Genomic DNA, 26,787 nt, shown 5'->3' on the forward strand with positions numbered 1-26,787 from the left:
ATGACAGCTCATTATTTCTATAAAACACTAACAGTATTGAGTATGTTAATCAAAATAATACAGGCCAATTAAGAACCTAATAGACTACACAAAGTAAGCGTACTCTGCCCTCCGTACTAGTTAAAACTGTATCACGGAAGGGCAGGATCCACCGTCCTCTTTGCAATCAATGAGAATCAAAATCAACCGCAAAAAAAAACAATATTAAAAGGAAAAAAAAAGGAAACACAATAACCTACCTTGACTTTAAGGGATAAGTTCGCCTTCGTACAGTCCTATTGTTATTCGTTAATTTTATGTGTTTTTTATGTACAATAAAGAGTTTACAATACAATAAAACACCATAATTATCACTGATAAAAGTCCACGTGGGTAGGAATACAATATAAGGTGAGCAGTTCAATTATTTTGCAGTCTGTTGCAAGGTGCGAGTAATGTAAACAACATGTAGTATATGTAAAAACCCAAGATCAATTTTCTTCTCTTTGCTTTCTTTACCTTCTCTGAAGAAGAATGTTTTTAAACTACTATTATTCATTTATTATTGGGCGGGCCTGAAACTGAAATTAATTACTATGTTCTTTACTGTTATACAATTTTCAACTCTAAACTTACTTTTTAAAAATAAAATAAAGTTACAAATTAAAGGGGGTCTTCATACAAGAAACGTGTTTTTTTCAGCGTTTTTTTGGTTGCTAGGCGTTATTAGCCGTTGCTAAGGCGACCGAGTCGCCTAGCAACGGGTAGCTATGTCGTTTGGGTTTGCGATTTTAATGATGTTTTTAAGCTTCGATAATATAATATACTTGATAGGTATTGATGTGATGCGTTCCTCTCTTAGTTATATACTGCCTTGTGTGAGGTTTTCGAGGTGTTGGTGTCATATCTGGTCATCAATAGAGTTGGTCATCATAGAACTGGCCACCATGGGGTTGGTCATCATCATCATACTGTGCTGAAAAAGCTGAAAAAGAATCTAGGATTGGAGGTGGGTATAAAGGTTTTAGGACTTGTACATGTACTATTTTCTTTTGACTTGGTTTCTTGACGTTCTGTATTTCATTACGAACTGATCCAATTTGTCTAATAATTTGGTATGGGCCTTTAAATTGTGGAGTTAGTTTATCATCTTGAGGTTGTGGCCATGCATATATGCATATATGTGGCTATGCAGTCAGTATTTTTGATGTGTACTACTTTTGCTAAACATTTAGTTTATTTGTATTGAAATAATTTAATTGATGTACAAAAGTATATAAATGATGAGAATAAATTGATGGGCAATTATTTATTTGATATGCAATTAATAATATTCCTTTTGTTTTGCTGTATTTATCATTAACAGAGCGTTTGGTAGTAACTTTTCCAAATCAGTTTTTTTCTCTAATGCCATTTTAGTCAAGGTGGCAATCATTATGGCGTTTGCCCGTTCAACTAATCCGTTACTCTGGGCTGGGGATGGTGATGTTGGTAAATGGTCTATTCCATATTTTGTGAAAAAACTTTATGTTGCCTGGCTCATGACACATGGGGCTTTATCTGATAATAAGTCAATGGTATATGTGTAGTCAAAATCAGACATCTTGGAAGTGTTCTTTATTCGTCTCCTTCACTCATCTACAATTTACATATCTCGCTATCTCTGTCGGTTTGACCTTTGCATCGATATTGCTCTTACAAATATTTAAAAACTGAAGAGTTTAATTATCTTTCGGAAAAAAAATAGTTCTTCATCATTTCATTTTTATAAGACTTTTCTGTGCCATATTAAGTCCGTGACCTTTTCAGATGCACATTCGCGATATTAGCTATCATGGCAATGGCTTCCACGTACTACATCAGCGAGTATCCAGTTGCTGCCAAAGAAAATACATTTGGTAAGTTCCTGAAATTGTATTCACGTGAGCAGTGTATATGCATTCAAGCAAGCAAGCATGCAAGCATACAAACAAGCGTGTAATTATGCAAGAAATAGTGCAAGCAAGGCTGCATTCAAGCATGCAAGCAGCGTGCAAGTGAACATGTAAATTTTCAAGAAATAGTGCAAGCCAGTATCCTTTTTAGGGTTCCGGAGCCAAAATTGCAAAAACGGAACCCTTATATAACCATGTCTGTCTGTCTGTCTGTCAGGGACTAACAATGCTAGAAAGCTGTATTTTTGCACGTATATGTATGTAAAATATGCCGACAAAATGGTACAATAAAAATTTCAAAAATATATTTTTTAGTATACCTCCCATAGACGTAAAGTGGGGGTGATTTTTTTTTCTCATCCAAACTTGTAGTGTGGGGTATCGTTGGATAGGTCATTCAAAATTATTAGGGGCTTGCTAAACCGATTTTTCGATTTAGTGATTTGTTTACAAAATATTCAACTTTAAAGTGCAAATTTTCATTAAAATCGAGCGTCCCCCCCCCCTCAAAGATGGTGGTAGATTTTTTTTGACATTTATAAGTGCTTGTTATAGCCTTAATTGAATAAAGATATTTTGACTTTGACTTTGACTTTAAAACCGGTGGGTGGAAAATTTTGAAAAAAAAATCAGAACGGTAGTAAGTTTATCAAACTTTCTAGGAAAACTATAACGGCAAAGTTTGCTTGAGAATTATTAGTAGTTTAAGAATAAATAGCAGCCTGAGGTATAAAATATCCCATCAAAAACACTACATGTAAAAAGCTGCAAGTCGCGCAACGCAGTTCTATTATTGCTAAAAAGGTTTGAGATGTTATTTTATTCCAAGTCGGTTAATTTTGTCAGTACCGGGGGATCTCCATAGAACTCGATTTTCACCAGCTTGTTTCTTTTAGAACCGTGAAAAATACATTTTATAGTTCTCAAATAAAGAGTTAGCCAATTTTTTTTTAAAACACGTACTGACTTGGCCATCGCCATCACACTTTTCCCTCCTTAAACATAAGCACATCACAATAATTAGGTCATTCTTTCACACTCATGGGATTAGTTTGCCTTTGTACATATGTCTTTAATTATTATGTTTTTTATTTTACATTTTTATGTTCTTTATCAATAAAGAGCTATAGGTATAAACATTATGTACATTTAAATTAAGACTACGCATTCGATTATAAGCCAGTGTTTCTTTCAATAAAAAATTAAAACTAACTAGCAATACAGAAATTTAGCATTGTGTAATTTCTCAATACAACGTAAAGCTGCCTGTCGACGCACGCGATCCTTACAATACAACATTTGTATTGTATTGTATTGTTTTTCGTTGATTTTTGTTATATTTTTTTTCACGATTTTAAGTGTGAATAATATAGGATAATATGGTTTAATGTCAACTGCTCATCACCTTTTACGAAAGATTGCTTTTTCCGACGCAGAGACGTTCATTATTCAAAAGTCCTGGTGCTTTACCATCCGTTCCATTTCACCACATGCATTACGAGGAGCATAAATTGCTTAGCAACTGTGTTAAAATAATTGAAATTAAACCCGTGAAATACTTGTTATTGAGTAGTACCTAACTCCGGTGGTCAACTGTGGTCTTCACTTGTCTTTATCATTAGTTTCACTTCACCAAATGATGATGTTCAAGAGCAAATTCACGAGTATTACTACTAAATATATCCAAATTACCATATAGGTGTCCCTACAATATTTGAAGAGTTCCCTCAATCCAATCATCAGATCCTGATTTCGTGCCTATGGGACCTAATTAGAGGTATTCCTATACAAACGATTTTTTTTAATTCGGTTCATAACATAAATGATGGAGTTCTGAGGTAACAACCAAAAAAATACAACCAAATTGATAACCTCCTCCTTTTCATTTTTTTTTGATTAGCCTATTTTTGTGTCCCACTGCTGGGCAAAGGCCTCTCCTCTCTTGCTCCACTCCTGCCTATCAAAGGCGAGCTCCCGCCATCCCACATTATAGGCATCTAAGTCGTCCCTCCATCTCTTCGGTCTGCCTCTATTACGGTATCCGTCACTAGGGACCCATTCCGTAACAATTTTGGCCCAACGTTCTGGGTTCATTCGACAGACATGTCCAGCCCGGCCTTTTCATTTAAGTCGCTTAAAAAAAAGCTGTCATTATCAATATATGACACGTCATTGAAACGTTAGATGTAAGAAAGTGATCGTAATTTGTGCATCTGACGTTGTATCACGCGAGCCAACCAATCCCTGCATTCTTTCTGAATTTTAACCAATCAACAAGCACGTCTATTTGCAACCTCGAAATTGATTTGTATTTGAATCATAAGTCGTTTTGGTTTTAGGTATGGCCACTTTTTGTGTGAAATTTGTTCTGAGTTACGCTTCCTGACTTATTTATTCGTAGGATGAAAGACATTTTATGACAATTTTTTTTACACCTTGGGTTACATTATTAATTTATTAAAGTTTTAGTACGGATCCCTCATTTTTTTAAACATATATAATAATTATAGCCTATGTCACTCGGAGATAGTGTAGCTTCCCAACGGTTAAATTTTTTTTAATCGGCCCAGTAGTTTCGGAGCCTATTATTGAAAACTAACAAACAAACAATTAAATCTTTCCTCCTTTTTTTTTTCAAGTAGCCTGTATAGTGTCCCACTGCTGGGCAAAAGCCTCCCCTCTTGACCTCCACAACTCTCGTTCTGCCAGTCCTTTGCGTACGTGTCCAGATCGTCCCGCCATCTCCTTCTCGGTCTGCCTCGATGTCGCTGGCCGTTCTCCGGCACCCACCAAGTAACTGTGCGAGCCCACCTTTGTGGGTGCATGCGACAGACGTGTCCGGCCCAGTCCCATTTTAGCTTAGCAGTCTTTTTCCCAACGTCGGTTATGCGTGTTTTTGAGCGCAGCGTGGTGTTCCGGATTTTGTCCATCCGTTTCACACCTAATATGCTACGCTCTATCGCTCTTTGGCAAACCTTAAGTTTGGACTTTTGATTTTCAGTCAGGGACCATGTTTGTGCACCGTAAGTTAGGACGGGTAGGATACACATGTCTTTCCTCCTTATAATATTTAATTTAATTTATTCAGATATACATATTAATTGTATAACTTTTACGGTTTTTGCAGCGCACGCCATAATAACTCGCAGATAAAAGTTTTTTTTTTCGATTTTCGTGACACTTATTGTTACAATAATAATTATTTTGGCCAATTTATTATATACAATACTTATCTTTATAAATTATATGTGTTATTCTGATGTATGAGCTATATAATTGTAAAGTTTCATTCAAATCCATTCAGTTGTTTTTGCGTGAAAGATAACGATCATACATCCAAACATACATCGATCCATCCATACAAGCTTTCGTGTTTATAATATTAGTAGGAAGTAGGATAGGATTGCAACAGATAATTTTATGTCAATTTGTTCTTTGATATTTTTTACACTTACCTGCCTTTTATTTTACAGTGAACCACGTGGCCAAATCATTCTATATTCGTCGTAATTGGGACACTGTCTTCCAGGATGGCAAGGAAGCAATACCCACTTTGCACGGCATCAGATTCTTGACAGCCGTCATCATCGTATATTGCCACACCTACGGCATTATAAACGGTACATCTGTTTCGAATGGGATGGACTTTGAACAAGTAAGACTTAAATAAGTAGGTAGTTGTTAAAAAAAAATAGTTTACTGATAAAATATAGAATTTTAAGAAATTATTTATAGTATAAAACAAAAAGCAACCAGTTAACAACCAAATGACATGCTCAAACTCGATTGGGTCTTTATTCGAGCGTTTTAATCACATCATTTCCGTGGTCACATTATTTTATGAAAGGGCTGTAATTTAATAACATTTTCAATTATTTTTAGAAGGCATTTTTTTGGCGCATGCAACTTTGCCGAACTCAGGTGCCGAAATATTAAGCTTCTCTAAAATCAAGGTACGCGGAACAATTTCAAATAAAAACTGTTTTAGAGCCACGGTGCCACAGACAGACACACAGGCACACATAGCAGTCAAACTTATAACACCCCTATTTTTGCGTCGGGGGTTAATTAGTAATGACCGCGATAGTCTAAAAGATTGTGTTGTATTTTTTAGACTAGATAACCTGGAAACTGTAACAGAATCTTGTAAGTACTATGTCAACAAAAAAGTGCCCACGGAAACGATAAGGAATGGAATAAACGGTCGAATAATGACGCCATTCTAGAACGAAATAGCAATATGGCCGCCGCGTCCGCTCGCTAACCCTCGGCCACACAAAACCCCCAGCGTGAGGGCAAGAACAGCGTGTGGGCAAGAACAGTGTGAGGGCAAGAACAGCGTGAGGGCAAGAACTGAATGCGTGGTTTACCACGTGGTATTTTAGTACCACGAAAACACAGTTTGTGATACTTAGCGAGACGGGCAAATATTTGTATGATGAATAGTGATCGGCCATCGGAAGCATTTTATGTCACTTGACGTCCTACGTAATAAATAGTAATAACTAATATGGATAAGTCGGTGTTGTACAAAACAAAACCACGCATTCTTAAAAATTAACTGAATTTAATTTGTTATAGTAAATAATCATTATTTATTTCTATTAATATTAAACTCAAATAAATTTAAATTCATTCGTTGGACAGATAATTAAGTGGCATTTGCTTCATAATCATTATTATAGGTAAAAGTACTATTCAATGGAAAAAATCAATTGTGTAAACAAAGCAATTTTTCACAATTACTCCGTAGTTACTTCCATTTGAACGCCAATCCCGATCATATTCACATCTCAATGAGCTCACCACTGTTTTTAACAATCATTTTATCATTAAATAATCGTGTAAATATGTTTATTTTATAGAATTAATTGGAAGACGAAAATCCGTTATATTTGTCAAATTGACATGATAATTTTTTCCTCACCGAAGTTGGTCTATGGTCGGTCTAGTCTCTGGAAATTTAGTGCTGTACCAACAAAATTAATTATTTGACTGAACCAACCTTACCTACCGATAATTATGGCTGGCTCTGCAAATTAATTTATTCGTAGATATAATTATTTGTGTTAAGTTACACTATTTAATGAAGGTTTATAAAGGTTTCTAATCCTATCCTACTATCCTACTTCCTACTATATCCTACTAATCCTACTAATATTATAAATGTGAAAGTTTGTGAGTGAGTAAGTGAATATGTTTGTTACTTCTTCACGCTGAAACGGCTGGACGGATTTGGATGAAATTTTGCGAAAAGTTAGATAACCTGGATTACAACATACGATACTTTTTATCCCGATATTCCCATGGGATAGGGATAAAATCTTGAAATAACAACCGCTCAGCTTAGAGTCATGAAAATTGGTATGTAGATAGTTTGACATCGTGAATAAAACATAGCCTACTTTTTATTTCGATATTCCCACGAGATAGGGATAAAATTTCGAACTAATAACCGCTGGGCTTAGAGTCATGAAATTTGACCATGATTGTTTTTAATGTAATGTCAATGAAAACAACGATTTAATTTTCGGGAATTCCCACGTAAATTTTTTAAAATCCCGGTATTTCAGCTGCTGGACCTAATGATTTACGTGTGCGAAGCCGCGGGTAAACACTAGTTGGACGATAAAATAGTATTTTAGTAGAAATTATGTAGATTTCTATTTACTAGTATCATATTTACTGTGGAGTCCATTGTTGGACCAAAAAATCATTTTGAATCACTTCCCTGTGTCTACTCTCATTTCCCTGTCTTATGTAAATTGAAAAATGCCTCTTCTAAATTATATCGACAATACAAACTGAGACATGGATGCACAGAAAAACCAGAAAAAGAGACCAGCGCTGGGAATCGAACCTAGGTCCTCAGCAATCCGTACTGCATACTATAACCCCTACACCACCGTTGGACAGGAGTCAAGATACAAATTTCTCCTATGCACACATATCTCAGGTTGCCTTTTTCTACTACGCTACTTAAGCAGCAAAAAATCTAAATTAATCCATATTTTAACTGACCCTTTCAATTCTAAAATACTCCATCATAAACCTTGGGGAAAATATACGTCAAAAAATATAAGTGGATATACATGTTTCACCATTTTAAAAATTCTACAATTAAAGGGGTATAAAGGGGAGTGTAAGTTTGTATGGAAAAAACGTTAGGTATATATATTTGAAGATATAATTCTAAAACTTCGTGAAAATGCTATTAAACATTTTAAGTTAAAAGGGACATGGAAACATTGTGAATGACTCTTGAACAGGACTAAGAGAATACGTGATTCGCCATTTTTAAAAATTAAACTTAGGGAAAACATTAAAGAATGAAATATGAGTAAATTCAAAATAATTATTTACTGCTGATTGAAGTATCTTAAAGAGCTTTCACATCACTAGAGCCAACGTCAGTCAGTCAGTCAGCCAGTCGTCAGTCAAGTGTCAATGTCAGTCACCACATTTGTTTACACAATTGATTTTTTCCATTGAATAGTACCATAGATAGTAACTCAATAAAAAACATACAATTTAAGTAGGTAAAAAAATTGTGCAAGAATAGTACATTGTGTCTTAAGGGCGGTAAATAAGGAATTACGAACGAGAGTCTATTAGAAGCCCGAAGTCGAAGACTGAGGGCTTTAATGAGTCGATGTTCGTAATTCTAGTACCGCCCGTGCGACATACAATGTTTTTCATCACATTTGCGAGTATAATTTTATATTTCTAAAAGAAAAAATATAATTGTTCCAAATATTGGCGATACCTTAGGCTGCACTCTTGGCAGCGCCGCCCTCCCCCTCCCTCAGCATGTGCCTGAGCCGCGTGTGCATGTGGGTCCTGCTGCTGCACCATGCGCAGCAGCGCGCGCGCGCTTCAGTACGGGCACTGACTCATTTACCGACCTTGGGCTTCATGAAAAGAAAATTTGTACGCGCAGTGGCTCATTTACCGACCACGGGTTTCATGAAAAGTACATTAAGGTCGAGGGTTTTATTTAGGGGGTTGCAATCAAGGTAGCCTTCATGTTTTGACACTGTTTACGAGCAAGCGTGATGAAAATTAAATTGTCATGTCCATGTAATAATTTCGTCATGATATTGTCATAAAATGCTTCCGATGGCCGATCATTAATGATGAATACGACAGTTTGTACTTGAGTCATCATCATCAGCCTACAGCAGTCCACTGCTGGACATAGGCCTCTTCCATGGCGCGCCACAACACTCTGTCTTCAGCCCCTCGCATCCATCCGCCGCCAGCGACCCTCTTAAGGTCGTCCGTCCACGGTGCCTCAGGACGGCCTACACTACGTTTTCCCGTCCATGGTCTCCATTCGAGGAATCGTCTACTCCACTGTTTATCGGTCCTGCGACAGACGTGGCCAGCCCAACGCCACTTCAGCGAACTAATTCTCTCAGCAACGTCGGTGACTTTCGTTCTTTGTCGGATAATGTGATTTCGGATTTTATCCTTCAAAGAAACCCCAAACATTGCTCTCTCCATAGCTCGCTGAGCGACCTTAAATTTGTGGATTAGCCCCGCAGTCAAGGTCCACGTTTCGGCTCCGTAGGTTAAAACTGGGACTGGTCTTGGATGTTTAATATGTATTTAAGTATATATTTATTCATATATATGTATGTTTATCCGTTGTCTAGCACCCATATAGTACAGTCAATTGGTGCAAGGTCCCAAGCTATTATATTATTATCAATATTTTTATTACTACAGCGACAATCTACATCTATGACGCCATCATAATAATATATCAACTCTCGGCAAATATACTATGTAGTCGAACCATCCGTGTCCCCTCCTGGTCCCAAAATGCGTCAGGCTGTCAAACACTTCGATATTTTTTTCTTTTACAGATGACAAAGAATTTTTTTACTGCTTTTCCTGTGTTGCATGCCGATGTGTTCGTGGACTCATTTTTCGCAATGGCTGCTCTGCTGGTAGGAAAATCTATAGCATCTATGGACGTATCGAAGCCTTCAATAATACTAATACAAATTGTGAAGCGATACTTAAGGTAAGTACTTCAATGTTTTTCAAGTTACACCCATTGAAAAGGGTAAGATGTACTCGTAAACCTTATAAATAGGATCACTTGCACACTTGTTACAGCCAATTTGCTCCGAAACTACTTAAGTGATTGAGTTGAGAATTGAACCCAAAGACGGATGTGTAAAGTAAATCCCATCAAATACATAGTATACATGTAAAAAACTGCAAGTCTCGCAATGAAGTTCTTATATTCCTAAAATGTTTTTACATGCACTGTTATAACAAGTCGGTTATTTGTCAGTAGCGGGGGGTGAATATAGAACTCGATTTTTAACAATTTGCATATTTTACAACCTAACCTAACCGACAAAGACCGGCCAAGAGCGTGTCCGACACGCCCAAGATAGGGTTCCGTAGCCATTACGAAAAAAGTATTTTTCTGGGCCAATCAACTTTTTTACCGACACTGAATACTGTCGGCGACATTTTTCAAACAATTACAAATTTTTTGTAAAACTAGGCCTTCCTCTTCCAACGTTTTCATTCACGCTCGTCTTTTAGATCTGCTTAGTCAACCTGTTTTATACCTGAGGCCGCTATTTACTCTTAAACTACTAATAATTCTCAAGAAATCTTAGCCGTTATAATTTTCCTTGTAAATTTGATATTCTTACTACCATCCTGAATTTTTTCAAATTTTTACTACCAGCAGTTTAGATTTTAGAGGGGACGCTCGATTATAATTATAGTGAAAATTTGCACTTTAAAGTTGAATATTTCGCAAACAGATCACTGAATCGAAAAATAGTTATGGCAACCCCCTACTTTTTTAAAAGACCTATCCAACTTTCAATCTATCAATCCTTTATTTTACAACTGTTGTCGTGACTGATAATGTATATTCATGCCAAATTACAGCTTTCTAGTGGTGTTCCCTTCTTTCACAGACAGAAATTTTACAGAATTTCGTTTCGCAGAAAATGTTTCATGTAATATTTTGTCCTTGTATTTTTACTTCGAATATTCTTATTTCAATTACTATTTACTTGAATGTAACATATACATATAATCGAAAAATGTTTAAATGAATTTTATAATGAAATTATTTTATTTTAACAATGATATCAAACCATTGAATTATTTTTTAAAGAATATTTTTTTTCGGTTTATGATATTTTGTTTCAATGAAAATGTAAAAATAGACGTTATGTTGTCCATATTTAAATAAAAATTAACACATTCTAATAAAATAATTTTATGTAAGTTAGGTTAGGTTAGGTTAGAAAAAAGTAGGTAGGTTAGGTTAGAACTGTGGCCCCACCAGAAAGAGAATCGCTACCAGAAAAGTACATAATAGAAAAATGTTTCATTGAATTTTATAATGAAATTATTTTAATTAACAATTGTATCAAAACCATAGAATTATTTTTTAAAGAATATTTTTTTCGGTTTATTTATTTACGGTATTTTGTTTCAACGAAAATATAAAAATAGACGTTATGTTGTCCATATTTTAATAAAAATTAACACATTTTTAATATAGTTATTTTATGTGGGTTAGATTTGGTTAGATTACAGCTGTGACCCCACCAGAAAGCGAATCGCTACCAGAAAAATAGGTTAGGTTAGGTTAGAACTGTGACCCCAACAGAAAACGAATCGCTATCAGAAAAGTAGGTTAGGTTAGGTTAGACTGTGACCACACCAGAAAGGTAATCGCTACCGTTATAAGAGGGTATGCATTTTGTCGCAGGTATGAATTAAAACGTTTAGAAGCTATAACCACATGAAATGTTTTTCTTTGTAATAATGTTTTATATAAACTAAATAATATAAGACTAAATAATATTTGATTTGTTATTCTATGAAACGAATACCTAAATAATGAATTATATTTATAACTAAAATCAATGATACAAATTTCTTCAAAGTAAGTGTTCCATGTATTGATTCCATGAAACAATAATATGAGAAAAAATATCTCTTAAACGAAGTTCTATTAAAATGTTGTCTGCGAAACAACGTACAACCCTTTCTAGTACTAACGGTCTCTGAGCTTAGCCGCGGACAGACAGACAGACAGACGGATTGACATGGCGAAACTATAAGGGCTACTAGTTGACTAAGAAACCCTAAAAAGTTGAACAACCCGACTTTATTGTTTCAAAGTTCAATATCTCAAAAACGGCTGAACCGATTTTGATAAAACATGTCTAAGAACCATTCTAAGAGGAGGCCCGTGCCCAGCAGTGAGACGTTTACAAGGTGTTAATTAAATAGCTAAAAACCTCAGACACCCAAAAAATATTTTTTAATTTTAAGTTTGTTGGTTTCATTTATTTTTGAATATCTTCATTATTTTAAAAGATATTCGTGTGTTTTGCTAATTCAGTAATTCTACTTCATTTCTAACTCTACACTCATAATATGTTTTTGTCAGTTTCGTTGCGCTTTGACGTTTTTAGAAGGAAATCACACATTGACAGCAAAACGACCAGGGGGCCTACCACGCTCTCTTAATACGATTCAGTTTAGGCTCTAAACTGAACTGCATCGCTATTTCGTACCACGACGTTACTTTTGCGATTCAGTTCAAGCACGGTTCAGCGACAGCGATACAGACATTTTCATTCACTCACTTCAAGCGGTTTTCGTACCATGACGCTTAACTTGAGTGGGAATTGAATCGCTTCAGTGTCAAATTTCGCGATTCAGTATAAGTTACTCATTCTGTCAATTCTTTTAGATTGCTTTTTTTCAACTAATGAATTTCAAGAACTTTTAAACTTTTATTCAAGTTTTATAACTTTTCATAGGTACTCACGACATTGTGCTTCTTAACTCCTCATTCATAAAAATAAATTTTCAGTGAGAAAAGAGACTCGTGGATTAGTGACAGCGTAAACATTTTATTTGTAATCAACACAACGGTTGCTAAGAACACGGAATGACATAGAGTTATGGTTTTCCAAAATAAAGAGGTTTTAGTATACAATATTTGGTTCGATTTAGCGTTACAGTTTCAGAGTCTTTCATTCACTTGTAAACCTTTATATATACCGCTACACCGCGTGCGGTACGGATTACCGAGGACCTGGGTTCGATTTCCAGTGATGGTCTTATTTTTTTGGTTTTTCTGTGCATCTATATTTCAGTTTGTATTTTCAAGTCATGTATGTGTATTCAAAAAATTTGGCTTAGGACTGTTTTTTTGAGAACTATAATATTAAAATGTATTCGAACTAAAATATTTAATCATTTGCCTCAACTTATTAAATCTCAAGAAAGAGTTGGATTTATAACAAAGTTCAAGACATGGCTGTTGATTAAACGTTTCATAGAAGTTTATATACTTAAATAGAAAAATAGAAATATTAATAATTTATTTGTAAGAATACGGTTAGTTAAAGGTCTTAAATTATGTAAGGGCATGCGTACTGAACCTGCAAGCAAGTGTGCAAATGATAGCAGAAATTCATCCGTTAACTATACATTAACTGAATATTACATTATTTTATTGCCTCAATCAAATACTTAATTAAGATTGTTTAAATATATGACATAGTATGTTTTAATGCACATAATTTCTGGCAATAAATGAATCTCATCTCATCCTCATCCTCAACCTGTTTCTCCATCGTTCATCGTCCATCGTACATCGACCATAGAACATCATCCATCTTCCGTCCATCGTCCATCGTCCATCGTCCATCGTCCATCGTCCATCGTCCATCGTCCATCGTCCATCGACCATCTTCCATCATCCATCATCCATCGTCCATCGTCTATCATCCATCCTCCATCCTCGTCCATCGGCCATCGTCCATCCTCTATCCTCCATCTTAATCCATTGTCCATCGTCTACTGAATATTTATTTCGCAAGAAAGACCTCCAACTCTCTATCTCCGTAGTCAGCTCCAGGATGTTGAGGACGTACAGCCGAGATTTTTAGCCGGCGAGAGTTAAGCAGTTTCTGGACCTTCCCTTTCCAGTCGTCCATAATGGATTTTTCCAGACTGCACGCTCCCACCTCATTAAAAATAATAAAAACAAGTACACAAAAGCAAGGACCAAGTGTATTTGGCCCATAAGGTGACTAAACCGGGCTGGCGTTGGCATGCAGTGGGTTAATTCCAGGGTAGGCAGCTGCTAGTTGGCGCCCACAGCAGCGCACCAGTCCACCGCAGCGCTGCCAACTCTCAATGCACGCTCCACTCAACCCTTAAAAAATATATGTTTCACAGACTCTTGGGGCCTTTCGCAGTGTCAGTATTTTTTATCATCTTTGTGCTAATGGAAGTGGACGACGGGCCTATGTACTTGAAGACAGCTAAGACTGAGCAGGAGGCTTGCGAGAAGACCTGGTGGCTGGCGTTGCTGATGGTCGGGAACTATGTCCACACCGACGCCATGGTACGTACCTTGCTTTTCAACCTAGGAGCGTCTGTTGCGTGTTGCGCGACACATTGCTCTCACGGAGGAGTTTCGCGTTAAGCAATGCTATGCTTTTTGCGAGCTTTAGTGCAACGACTATATCTAGGAGTTCTAGGAGTTGTAGGTCAGAAAAATCTAAACGAAGTTTGTTTGGAATCGATTATACTATTATACTTTAACGTCAGACATGCATACAAAATCCGATTCACTACCGCAATGACACATACCTTTGTGTTGTTTTTTTTTCAACTAATAATATTGTTGTCTTGTGTTGTGAATAAATGTATTTTCTTTCTTTTTCTTTCTTTCTTTTCTTTCAAAATATACGTACATAAGCTCCAAAAACATAACCCCCCATCAGGCAGCCGGTTATAAAGACAGTTGAAGTATCTATCTGAGTTAATCAATTTAGGCTATAACAAGCACTTATGAATGTCCAAAAAGAATCTACCACCGGTATGGAAAAACCTCTGTTGTAAAGAATCAACATGGATTTTATGCTACTTTATAAGTAGCTAGTAGATTGACTAGATCATAAAATATAGGTCAAAGTCCACATCTCAAATGACCGTGTCGCAAAATTTCGGTATCTCATTTAGTCAACATCTCAATATGACCCGTTAAGAAATTATTTCACATTTTCTGATACCATTCTTGTAAGGCTTGCTTCACATGCAAAAGTCACGGCGACGACTGTGCCGTGACCGTGCCATGTGAAAGATGTCTATATAGCTCATATATTTCTACTTTATCACGGCACAGCGCCGGTGCCGTGACCGTGTGCATGAAAAGCGGGCCTTATAGTTGTGGCCGTACTCAGCTTTGAAGGTCCTTTGTTATTATTTTCTTTGCTTCCAGTGTCACCCAGCAACTTGGTACATCCCTTGCGACTTCCACTTATACGTGATCACATTGATTCTCTTCTACATCTATCGGAAAGTCCCAACGGCTGGCAAGATTGCAGCTGCTGTAGTCGTATTCCTTGGTTTCATAGCCCCTGGCATCAATGGTTACATACACAATTTGCCAGCCGTTTTAGGATTGAACCTTGGGTAAGTTAAAATGAGAACCATTATCACTAGACTTTAATTTACATTATCAAAAGTCAAAGTCAAAGTCAAAATATCTTTATTCAATTTGGGCTATAACAAGCACTTATAAATGTCAAAAAAAATCTACCACCGGTTCGGGAAAACCTCTGCTGAGAAGAATCCGGCAAGAAACTAAAGGAGGTATATATTTTTTTTAAACAGATTTACAATATTATTAAATGATAATTATGTATACATCACAAGTATTTAACACAACTTCATTTTTTTTATCACTAGTACCTACATAGACGTAAAGTGGTGGTGATTTTTTTCCCCTTCAAACCGTATAGTGTGTAGTATCGTTGGATAGGTCTTTTAAACCATTCGGGGGTTATGAAGATAATTTTTCGATTCAGCTATCTTTGCTCATCCGCGACCTTATGATAGCTAAGTTAATGCAAGATATGCGTGTTCATGCAGTTCCTCCACCTCCACAATGTAAGAACACACACAAATCATATAAACCCATCTAACATCACCACCACACTATACTGAAGCGTTTCGAACACAACCAGAGTTCATCTTCAGAGCAACACAACCGTACACCACGTTACAAGATGTTATACTAACAAACCACAACAAACGTTTTAATTTGTCACTGTAACTCCCAAGTACTCACCTATATGTTTTCACAAATAAAACAAAACTACCCACAAAATATTAATGAATTTTAATCGTCATATAAAACTACCTTAAATTTTTATTTATTTACTGTTAAGAGCGTTTATACCTGCTGAGCTGGCAACGTTGCATTTTTGTTAGTTTTTCTCGACTATTCCATAAAACTTTAATGAAAATTAAAAATGTGGTCTGATAGAACTCTTCTTAATATATAAGTTAATGTGTCTACTCCAATAATTATTCGTAATAGACTTTTATATTCTTTAAAAACGAACAAATGTTTATTAACGGTTTTTTGGAGCCCAATATAATATTATTTGATGATCAATATTATTTCCGAGTAGTTTTTAAATAATATTTAGGTAACCATTTTAATATTATTTGGTGATTCAATTTAGGTGACAGATCTACTATTATAGGAACAAATATTATTTATTAGGTCGCCGTAAACGGATTTATTAGGTGATCAATAAAATCATACCCGTTTTATATGACGATTAAAATTCATTAATATTTTTATTTTATTTTTATTTTGAGAAAAAATAAAGGGAGTTACAGTGACAAATTAAAAAGTTTGTTGTGGTTTGTTAGTTTAACATTTGGAAGCATGATATACGGTTGTGTTGCTCTGTAGATGAGCTCTGGTTGAGTTCGAAACGCGTCAATGCTGTGTGGTGGTGGTGATAGATGAGTTTGTGTGATTTGTGTGTTCTTACAGCGTGGAGGTGGAGGAACTGCATGAACACGCATAATCTTGCATGAACTTGCGAGTAGCTATCATAAGGTCGCGGGTGAGCAAATAAATTATTTTAATTCATTGATATGGACCTCCGCAAAGTAACGCCTGATTCAAAAAATTACTTAAACAATTGGTTTGAATTTTAAAAAATAAATCATGATGACATAAGTGTATCAAATTTACAAGGAACACTATGACGACTAATTTTGCTCGACAAATATTAATATTTTAAGAGTAAATGGGCATTTCTATAATACATTGTACCCTGAGTTTATCTCTCCGATTTCAAAAAAAAATTGAGAAGTAGACTCAGTCCATGGTTCCGAGCTGAAAAAACTGGGTCTCCTGATGTGTCCCCGGAATATTGTATGGATGGATGTGTCCGTTTTGTTATGAATTTTCGTGACGGCCACGAAACCCTATCTTGGGCGTATCCGACATGGTCTTGGCCGGTTTTTTCTTCAATAATATTTTCTGTTAATATGGAAAAGTTGGAATGACATAAAAGTCGTGATGTTAAATTTCCAGGATAGACATCAACATTAGGCGGGCTAAGAGTTTCGTCAACGGATACATAAAGACACACAACAGGATAAGCCCGTATGCACTCGGATTTATTGTCGGCTATATGATGTCTATATACAAGCCTGCTGATTACAAAAAAGTTTGGTCCAGAGTAAGTTTTTTTCTAACTGGTGCCCTATAGCTCGGTAAAGGTTTATTCTTTCTTCGATTATATTTGTCTTTGTAGAAGATGATGGGCGACTTGAAGGCATTTCATTTAGGATTAATTTAAGAAACGCCTCCATGTAACTCGGTTATCTTCTTTAACATAATTATTATGCCTTTGTTCCTAAAGCTATAATATTCCTTACACACTCACTTTGACCTCAGTACAGCAACTCATTGTTGTAAACATGTCATATTTCACTTGATTTTTGAAATTGCATCCTTGGAGAGTAGCATCTAAAGCGTATGAAATAAGTTTTTGTAAAATTTACATTTAATACAAGTTTTTTTTGCTGACTGTACTTTTAGTTGACGGTACCTGCATTGTCGTTCAAACTACATTTCTGTACCAAATTTCAAGTCGATGCCACTAATGGTTGAGGAGTTCCGTCCAGCGGAGACGATCTTAGCCGGAATACCAGGATGTCACTACTAAATTATAATTGTACCGTCGACAGATTTACATAAGTATGCCGAATTTCAAGTCAGCCCTGGAAGAGGGTCAAATTAAGCTTTCAATATTAAACCCATACAAACATACTAGATAACAGGGCAAGTTTAATAAAAGGTTTTAAGAAGAATCAGAGGTACAAACTAAAGCGCAAACCAGAGGTCTACTGTTTGAGAGGCCTTAAGTTAAACTAGTATATAGACACAGCTTAGGTAGGTACTGACATCGCATCTTCTTTATTTCCAGACGACATCTTTTCTTAGCGCTGGAGTCGGTATCACACTGATAGGAGTCGTTCTTAGTACCGGCGTCTTGTGTTTTACCTACCACGTCATGGGCCCCTTGGCCTGGGTCTACTTGACGTTAGACAGGACCATCTTCGCTGTAGCTCTCTTAATCGTCATTGTTTTCTGCACTTATGGAGATGTTCGTAAGTATAAAAACATCTAGGTAACTTCCGAAATTAGATATGTTTTTTTTGTTGTGATCGTAATTACCAGGAGGTTTTTGTGAAAAAAAATGTTGTTAATATTTTGCGCAAGAGTAAACAATCGGATTTAATATCACCATACAAAAACTGTGTGAGCGGTAATGAAAGATAATACTTAATTCATAATTTATTTATTGCAGTACGCGTCTTTCAAGATTAAACATACATTAGGCACGGCAACATTAGGTAGACCTTGTCTAGGCTAAGATGACGCGCCCCTCCACCATAGTAGAAGAGAACAAGTAGGCTCACTACGAACAAAATTACATCGCCCGGCTTATAGTCATACTTGTTATGATGTCTAAGGCGTATTATAAAGTTCATGAAGGTAATGGAGGCGTATCATGACAAATATCCCAGAAGCGAAAAATCACACATTCCCAGTACAAATCGTTGATCATTACATCTTACATCATAAGGCGTATTATAAAGTTCATGAAGTTCATGGAGGCGTATCATGACAAATATCCCAGAAGCGAAAAATCACACATTCCCAGTACAAATCGTTGATCTACATCTTACATCATAAGGCGTATTATAAAGTTCATGAAGTTCATGGAGGTGTATCATGACAAATATCCCAGAAGCGAAAAATCACACATTCCCAGTACAAATCGTTGATCATTACATCTTACATCATAAGGCGTATTATAAAGTTCATGAAGTTCATGGAGGTGTATCATGTCAAATATCCCAGAAGCGAAAAATCACACATTCCCAGTACAAATCGTTGATCATTACATCTTACATCATAAGGCGTATTATAAAGTTCATGAAGTTCATGGAGGTGTATCATGTCAAATATCCCAGAAGCGAAAAATCACACATTCCCAGTACAAATCGTTGATCTACATCTTACATCATAAGGCGTATTATAAAGTTCATGAAGTTCATGGAGGCGTATCATGACAAATATCCCAGAAGCGAAAAATCACACATTCCCAGTACAAATTGTTGATCATTACATCTTACATCATAAGGCGTATTATAAAGTTCATGAAGTTCATGGAGGCGTATCATGACAAATATCCCAGAAGCGAAAAATCACACATTCCCAGTACAAATTGTTGATCATTACATCTTACATCATAAGGCGTATTATAAAGTTCATGAAGTTCATGGAGGTGTATCATGACAAATATCCCAGAAGCGAAAAATCACACATTCCCAGTACAAATCGTTGATCATTACATCTATTTGGGCCATAAAATCACTCGGATCCATCAGGTAGCGGATGTCGAACGCTGAGTTGGCCAAGCATGGGCAGCTTTTGCAGCTAACAACACCGTCTTTAAATCCAAAATGATCCCGCAATATCTTAAGACCAGGGTATTCAATCAGTGTGTCTTGCCCGTCTTCACATATAGAATGGAAACCACCACCTTAACAGAAAGGTCTGCTGAGAAACTCCGTGTTGCACAAAGAGTAATGGAGCGAATAATGCTCAGAATACACCTTCTGGACCGAAAGTAAAACGAGTTGATCAGACAGAAGACTAAAGTAAATGACGTAATAACAGAAATACTAGAACGCAGAAAGTAGAGATAGGCAGGACATAATGCTAGAATGGACCACAGTCGTTGGGTGAGAAGTGTCCTGGAGTGGAGACCCCGTGCTAACACCCGCGGTAGAGGACGACCACCTAAAAGGTGGACAGATGATATCCGGCAACAAGCTGGCGTAAACTGGATGCCAGTGGCAATGGATAGGCAAGACTGGAAAAGTAGAGAGTCAGCCTATGTCCGAAGACGGGCGCTATAAGAACTGTTATAGATAGATAGATTATAGTTAATGATTATATCATAGACAGGGATATTTGGAAATAATTCCGATCCGCATTGGCGTTCCCTTACTTCAAATAGCGGAGATACCATTTAATATTATTGTAAATCTGTTTAAAAAAAAATACTTCGTTGCGTTTCTTGCCGGATTCTTCTTAACAGAGGTTTTTCCGAACCAGTGGTAGATTTTTTTTGACATTCATAAGTGCTTGTACGAAAGTTAACTTAAAATTGTATAATGTCTGTGTCTAGAGAAACCAGACAGATTATATGCTGTTATATTATTATTATTATTATACTAAATTTTAAAATATAACGTTTTAAACTTTCGTGATTTTCACTCATAGTCAAAATACCACCAACTGGATTTATCACGCTAACACACACGAGTAATATTTACCTTGACGTTTCGGCAACATTGCAGTGGCCGTGGTCACGAGTCTACTTTGCTACGTTAAGGGTCGGGAGTAAATAAATTAAGTCATTAAATATGTTAATGATCATTTATTAAAATACTACACCGAACGCCGCAAGCACACGAAGGAAGTGTCGTAGGGGGTAGGTTCGTGAATGCCTAGTTTTACTTCTTGGTTAAAAGGAAGAGGAAGTGTATTGCTGCCACCACGCTATTACCCCCCTAGAACTCGGAAAAGCAGTGGAGATGGTAAGCCGAAGGACGTCAGCTGGCAGGTTGCGAGGTACGCGCGCAAGACGTAAGGTGGCCGTAGCACCCTGGAATTTACGTCCGCCGTGTAAATAAAATTATATCCGTCGACTGTGATCGGCATTAAGCAGAAGCGAAAGCGAAAGTACTGCGTGATGGTGAAATGGCCTAGGTGGTGCCGATGTCACAGTCAGACGGAGTTTACAAAATGAGATGAAAAATGACGCAAAGCGATAAAAATAAATTATTATTTACTTAATAAAACTTGAATAGTGCATGATAAAAGTTGTCGAAGAAAATTATATGCGTGATTAAGTACTTTAGTTTGATCTACAAGCGAAAGAGCAACGACAAAATATTACAACGGAATAACCGTTAGCAACTCCTTATAATCTACCTACTTACAGTTAACTAAAGTATAAAAAATGTTCAACACTTCAACTAAACACTGATTTTTGATTAACTTTTAAGGCGCGAGATATAATTAAAAGATATTTCGTGCACAAACTAAATTTTCATAATTGTATTCGCGCTGGCGCGTCGTATGAAGTCGCTTATGAGAGGAACGAACGTGCGCCTGCGTCGGTAGCAAAATCAGTCTGCCGGGGCGGCGGGCGCGCGAGCGGGATCGAGGCGTTCGCGCGGCCAACCGGTTTTATCGAAACAAAGGGGAGCGATGAAAGTACAGTTGGAAAGTGAATATGGGCGGATACGTTTGTTTATTTACTTATTTTTAATTGTTAATAGTTTAATTTTAGGTAAGTGTTTTAATAAGGTTTTTTATTAAGTGTGTTTTTATTATTATTTTATTATTTCTAAATAATATTTTAATAGTATAGTTTCCTATAATTAAGGTTACGTAACGCTTTTACGTTACAAATTGTAAATTTAAAAATATTATTTTATTAATTCGCCGGAACGGTGATGGCGACTGTATACATAACTACTACTCATGTTTACCTACATATAATACTATAACTATTTATTGTATACTTGTAGGTAGGTAGGTATCTATTATTTTTTATGCGTCCTTGTACGAAATTATTACACTACACTTATATACCACTAATTTACAACTATACCTAATACAAAAAATACTTAAGTACGAGTACGAGAACGTAAAAGTGCGAAGCGAGCGCAAGACGAACGAGCTAAAATCGAAACGTACGGCACCGACGGCAGTGCAGCCTTGACTTGACTAAAGAAAACTTAATCCTCCTTCAATTATCAGTGTGTGCGTGCGGCGGGTGCGTGCGTACCGGCGCCAACATTTAAGCTGCGCGATGTTATTTTGTTCGTAGTGAGCCTTTTTGTCCTCTTTTACTATGGCGCAACCGTTTGTGCAAAAATTGGCGTAAAAACCACACGGCGTCCACAAGCCTTTTGTGCGGTATACCGTTTTGCCGTATAACGAGTAACGCACATGCTTGCTTGTGCACATTGGAATTGGTGCAAGTGTGATTGAGCGTGTCGTCGAACCTTATGAAAGTAGTAGTCGCACTGTCAGCGTGGTACAGTACAATAGGGTTCAGCTCTATATGAAAAACGTTTTTTTTTTCAGCTTTGATCAATTCGTTCCTAAGTTGGGCGCCATTCCGACCCCTCAGCCGTCTGTCGTATGGATTATATGTCTTCCACATTGTCCTGCTGTACAGGTCTAAGACGAGTCTTCGAGATCCCGTGCGAGGCCATTACATTGATGCTGTAAGTATCGTGCGAAACTTCAATAGATTGATTAATAGGCCTATCATTAGATGGCTGATTTATAAATAGCTTACTTACGGAGTGATCCAGTCCTATCCTATAATAGCTAGCGCGCGTCATCCATATCCCCCCCCCTCCTATCAAACACCGTCACGTCGCGTCAATATCAAATTATAATATTAATATTTCTGTGCAGGTGGTGGAAACAACTGGGCTGACGGCGATCTCACTGGTGCTGAGTCTGGTGGTGTGGCTGCTGGTGGATGCTCCTCTCATGAACTTCACGAACAAGTATCTTAGCACCAGGTGCGTCATCACGTCACAGATCACATAATCATCTTAGCCGTAGGACGTCCACTGTTGGACATATATCTCCCTCATAGACCTCCAGTTGCTTTGGTTGGAAGAGGCCTGCATTTACAGTGAACCCGGCTCAACCCAGGTCATCCGTCCATCTCATTGATGGACGCATAATCGTATCTTATAACAGTTATAACTTCGTTTCTATCAAATTCAAATTAATTTATTTATAAAATTCCTATAAGAAAGGAATATGAATTAATCTTAGGTCTAGTATTTAAGCAAAATTTAATTATGTCCAAGCCAGGTTACAAGTGTAACCTGTGTTTTAAACAAAAGTGTCATATCGCATAATCTTGTTTGGCCTTGTGTTGGCACCTTGTGTCTCAGTCAGTCAGTAGGGTGTAGGGTGTGAGGTCTCCGAAATATACTACCCATAACAGGTATCTCATATTTTTTTTAGCCTAATGATACTTTGGCATAATCATAACTTTGCATCAAGATGAGTTCAAATAATAGTCATTTCTCAGAATATTAAATAACAGAACACTTATCGCCGAATATATGTACTTCTGCAGAACATTAGTATGGCCGATTTTTATGTGGCATAATGGCATAGCATAATACTAGTTTGGGCTATTGTATTTTCACGGAATTTTAAATAGCGCTGACTTAAACATGGCGTAATGATATAGTTAAAGGACCCATAAGAATGGGGTCCATATTGGCTCATATAAATTTTTTTATTCGATTATTTATAATAATACCGCTTTGTAATCATAATCATTATTTCTCTGAAAATTGTTTCTTATATATTTTAAAGATAATTATTTTTACTACTACCTACATTGTTCATAAAGATACATATTTCAATTTTTATTACTCATAATTTCATGAACGAGATTTAATCTATACCTATAAAATTATTTGGGAGAATTTGTTTATTTATAAATTTATTTTATAAAATCATTTGTACTCATGTGATTTAAAGCTATATTATCTAAACTGAACGTACATCGGAACGTACACAGAGATTATGATTTACATTGGACGGTATGCCTACTTTAGTCCGACCGCGTACTAAAGCGGTAGGCTGCTAAACATCACAATTCGCATTCTTTGTTGTTCCTATACACGTGAATGTGTGAAATATGGAGGTGAATGACGATACATTTTGCCAATATGGACCCTAAATATTATTAAAAAATTACTCGGAAATAATATTGATCATCAAATAATTATATTGGGTTCATATTCATCATACAAGTATTAGCAAAAAATGTTTGGTTCAGGCATTTCGCCGGCCGCTGCCGCGGCACGCTCGCTTCGCTCGCTCGGCTCATGCACTGAGGGTCGCAGTTTTACCTAACACTCCTCCTCGTTTCGCTCGTCGTCGTACCTAACCAGACCTGCCTTATAAGAATAGGTAGAAGCATCGAATTAAGGAACCAATATATTTCTTATTGATAAATATAATAATTAGGTTATCGCAGTTTCGTGACAAATCTTAATTTAAGTGACAGAAAATATAGTTCGCATATTTTTTACCCAGAAAATTGCATTTAAAAAGTCATCAACTTGTATATATGTATGAATAGATTAGGAATAAACAAAGGTATACTTTAAAACGTATATAATACCAAATTTTATTACCTAAAATCGATATGTTGAATAATGATATAATACATAAACTGTAGTAAGAGAGGTATTTATATTAAATGACATTATGAATACAATAAATTCGGAGTTCCAATGATTATTGTTTAAAATAAAAGTATATAATGATCATTAGGATGTAAAATTGTATAAGATACATTTTCGAAGTTTTCTATAATCGAATTTGCAATTTTATATGAGCTTTGGCGCACCCCAGAACAGCAGCTACATAGTAGGTTGGGTTAGGTTAGAACCTGCAATTACAAAAACGCGCGAGCCGAGCGAGCGAAGAGAACGTGCCGCGGCAGGCGGCCGGCGAAGCGCCAGAATCTTAAGGTGATTTTCCACCGGCGAGGCGAGACGAGACGAGGCGAGACGAGACGAGGCGAGACGAGAATCGCAATTTGTATGGCGGCGCCCGCGGCGGCTCGCGGCGGGCGCGCGAGAATGCATACACATTTCAATTCTCGTCTCGTCTCGCCTTGCCGGTGGAAAATCACCATTACTGCTGCCAATAAAGGTTGGGTTGATATAGAACTAAAATTAAAACAACGCTGGGGTGTTATTATCGCTTCAGCATTATACTGAGCCAGTGTCAGATTCACAACCGCAATGACACATAAATAATAATATTGTTGTGTCTTGTTTTGTGAATAAATGTATTTTGTTTCTTTATTTAGTTCTTTCCAACTAATTATAATCGAATTGCTAATGATATAGCAAGTTTAATTAGATTAGGAAATTAAATACAGAACACATACAGTAGTATTGTTTTATTTATTAGTTACATGAAAAATTGACAATGTAAGGAAGGATTATTCTTTGAAATAATTACACTAATCTCAAATTAGCACATATTGCCTTCAAAAATGCAGTACAAGTATGTAACAAAGTATAATCAGCTTGATTATTTAGAACCAAAGTAATGCTTAAAAATTCTTTTTTATGAGAATTTATGAGATTATATTTTATGCAACATATTATTGAACCGTGTTATGCTAAGTAAGTTTCGGGCATACAAGATTATGCGAGTTGAGGGGTACCCCAGTATGTACTTACTCTATTCTATTATTGATGTGAGAGAATACAACTACCTACCAACAACGCCACTTAATTAAAACTTTAACACCCTGTGCTTATCATTCATTATTTTTTTCAGACCAAAAAAGGAAGTCTCTGGAACCATGGATAGAGTTTCAAACAAACAGTTGAACTTACAGTTAAATATCACTGATAAACAATAACAACCAAAATTATTTTTTTTGGAAAAACATTGTCAATTTAGTTAAATTTGTCAATTGTGTTTTGTTTCTTTTCTTATGTACAATAAAGAGTTTACACATACATAACTTTTTTTTCTGTATACTGCTGGCAGGTGGTTGCTGAACTTGTTTTATTAGGTTTAATTTTACATAAACATTTATAAATAGTACTAACGTACAGAATGGCCACGCTCCCATCCGCACCGGTTCGAATTACCCCACCCCTCAAGCGCAAATTGCAGGAAAACCGCAGGAAAGCAGTCGGGTGTGCAACGCGATGTATGTCGGCCGCACGGCACTAAGTTCGGAAGCAATCATTTTGCGAAATGGTAACGGTACCCTACCTACTTCCTTTTTCTAAATAAATAATGATTTCTGAAATTATCGCGATTAATACATGAAATAACTACCTAACGAATAATTCGTTTAAGTTTGTAGTCGTATGTATTGTAAGTAATTGAAAATAATAATGCTTAAATACAAAGACAAATTTTAATTAGGTTTAAATATAAGATTAGATTAGATAAAGGTAAGATTAACGATTACATTGATTTGCACTATCTAAGCCATACCTACATATAAGTACCTTTAAATGTCATTGGTAGCACTTATTAGGGTTTTGCGTTAGTCAGCCCTGTGCATCTTACGCACACATTGACGCGTGTACAGACGTCGTCGTGCCTATGTAGATTCGAGAAAATACGCATTTTGTACGGCGTGGCCTCCGTGTGGCCGCGAGTAAAAGCTAGTTAATAAATAATATTCCTTTAGTGTTGGTTATATTTTAATTGGTAATTAGGTAGTTAGGTATCTAAATTCCGCTTCACGGTTAACCTGTTCGATTTAAACAATAGGCAAGTTTACGTAAAAAAAAACACGTCCCTCTTTTTGTGTGTAAGTTTTATTTGGAAATGCTTACGTAGGTAGACCAAATGTATTTTTTT

The 26,787-nt window shown here is 36.4% G+C and overlaps 1 protein-coding gene across 1 annotated transcript in view; it reads left to right on the forward strand.

The window, feature by feature from the left end:
* LOC141440198 (nose resistant to fluoxetine protein 6-like) overlaps positions 1 to 26,039 on the forward strand; it is a 32,582-nt gene extending 6,543 nt beyond the window's left edge. The window contains exons 5-14 of the mRNA XM_074104663.1: positions 1,789 to 1,877; positions 5,387 to 5,568; positions 9,785 to 9,945; positions 14,166 to 14,334; positions 15,214 to 15,407; positions 17,335 to 17,482; positions 18,233 to 18,416; positions 22,483 to 22,625; positions 22,822 to 22,931; positions 25,741 to 26,039. Coding sequence (XP_073960764.1) covers positions 1,789 to 1,877; positions 5,387 to 5,568; positions 9,785 to 9,945; positions 14,166 to 14,334; positions 15,214 to 15,407; positions 17,335 to 17,482; positions 18,233 to 18,416; positions 22,483 to 22,625; positions 22,822 to 22,931; positions 25,741 to 25,825 — 1,465 coding nt within the window. The 3' untranslated portion in view covers positions 25,826 to 26,039. The remainder of the gene's footprint in view (positions 1 to 1,788; positions 1,878 to 5,386; positions 5,569 to 9,784; positions 9,946 to 14,165; positions 14,335 to 15,213; positions 15,408 to 17,334; positions 17,483 to 18,232; positions 18,417 to 22,482; positions 22,626 to 22,821; positions 22,932 to 25,740) is intronic.
* The last annotated feature ends 748 nt before the right edge of the window (positions 26,040 to 26,787 follow it).

This window comes from Choristoneura fumiferana, chromosome 22 (genome assembly GCF_025370935.1).
Source record: "Choristoneura fumiferana chromosome 22, NRCan_CFum_1, whole genome shotgun sequence".
NCBI classification, from domain to species: domain Eukaryota; kingdom Metazoa; phylum Arthropoda; class Insecta; order Lepidoptera; family Tortricidae; genus Choristoneura; species Choristoneura fumiferana.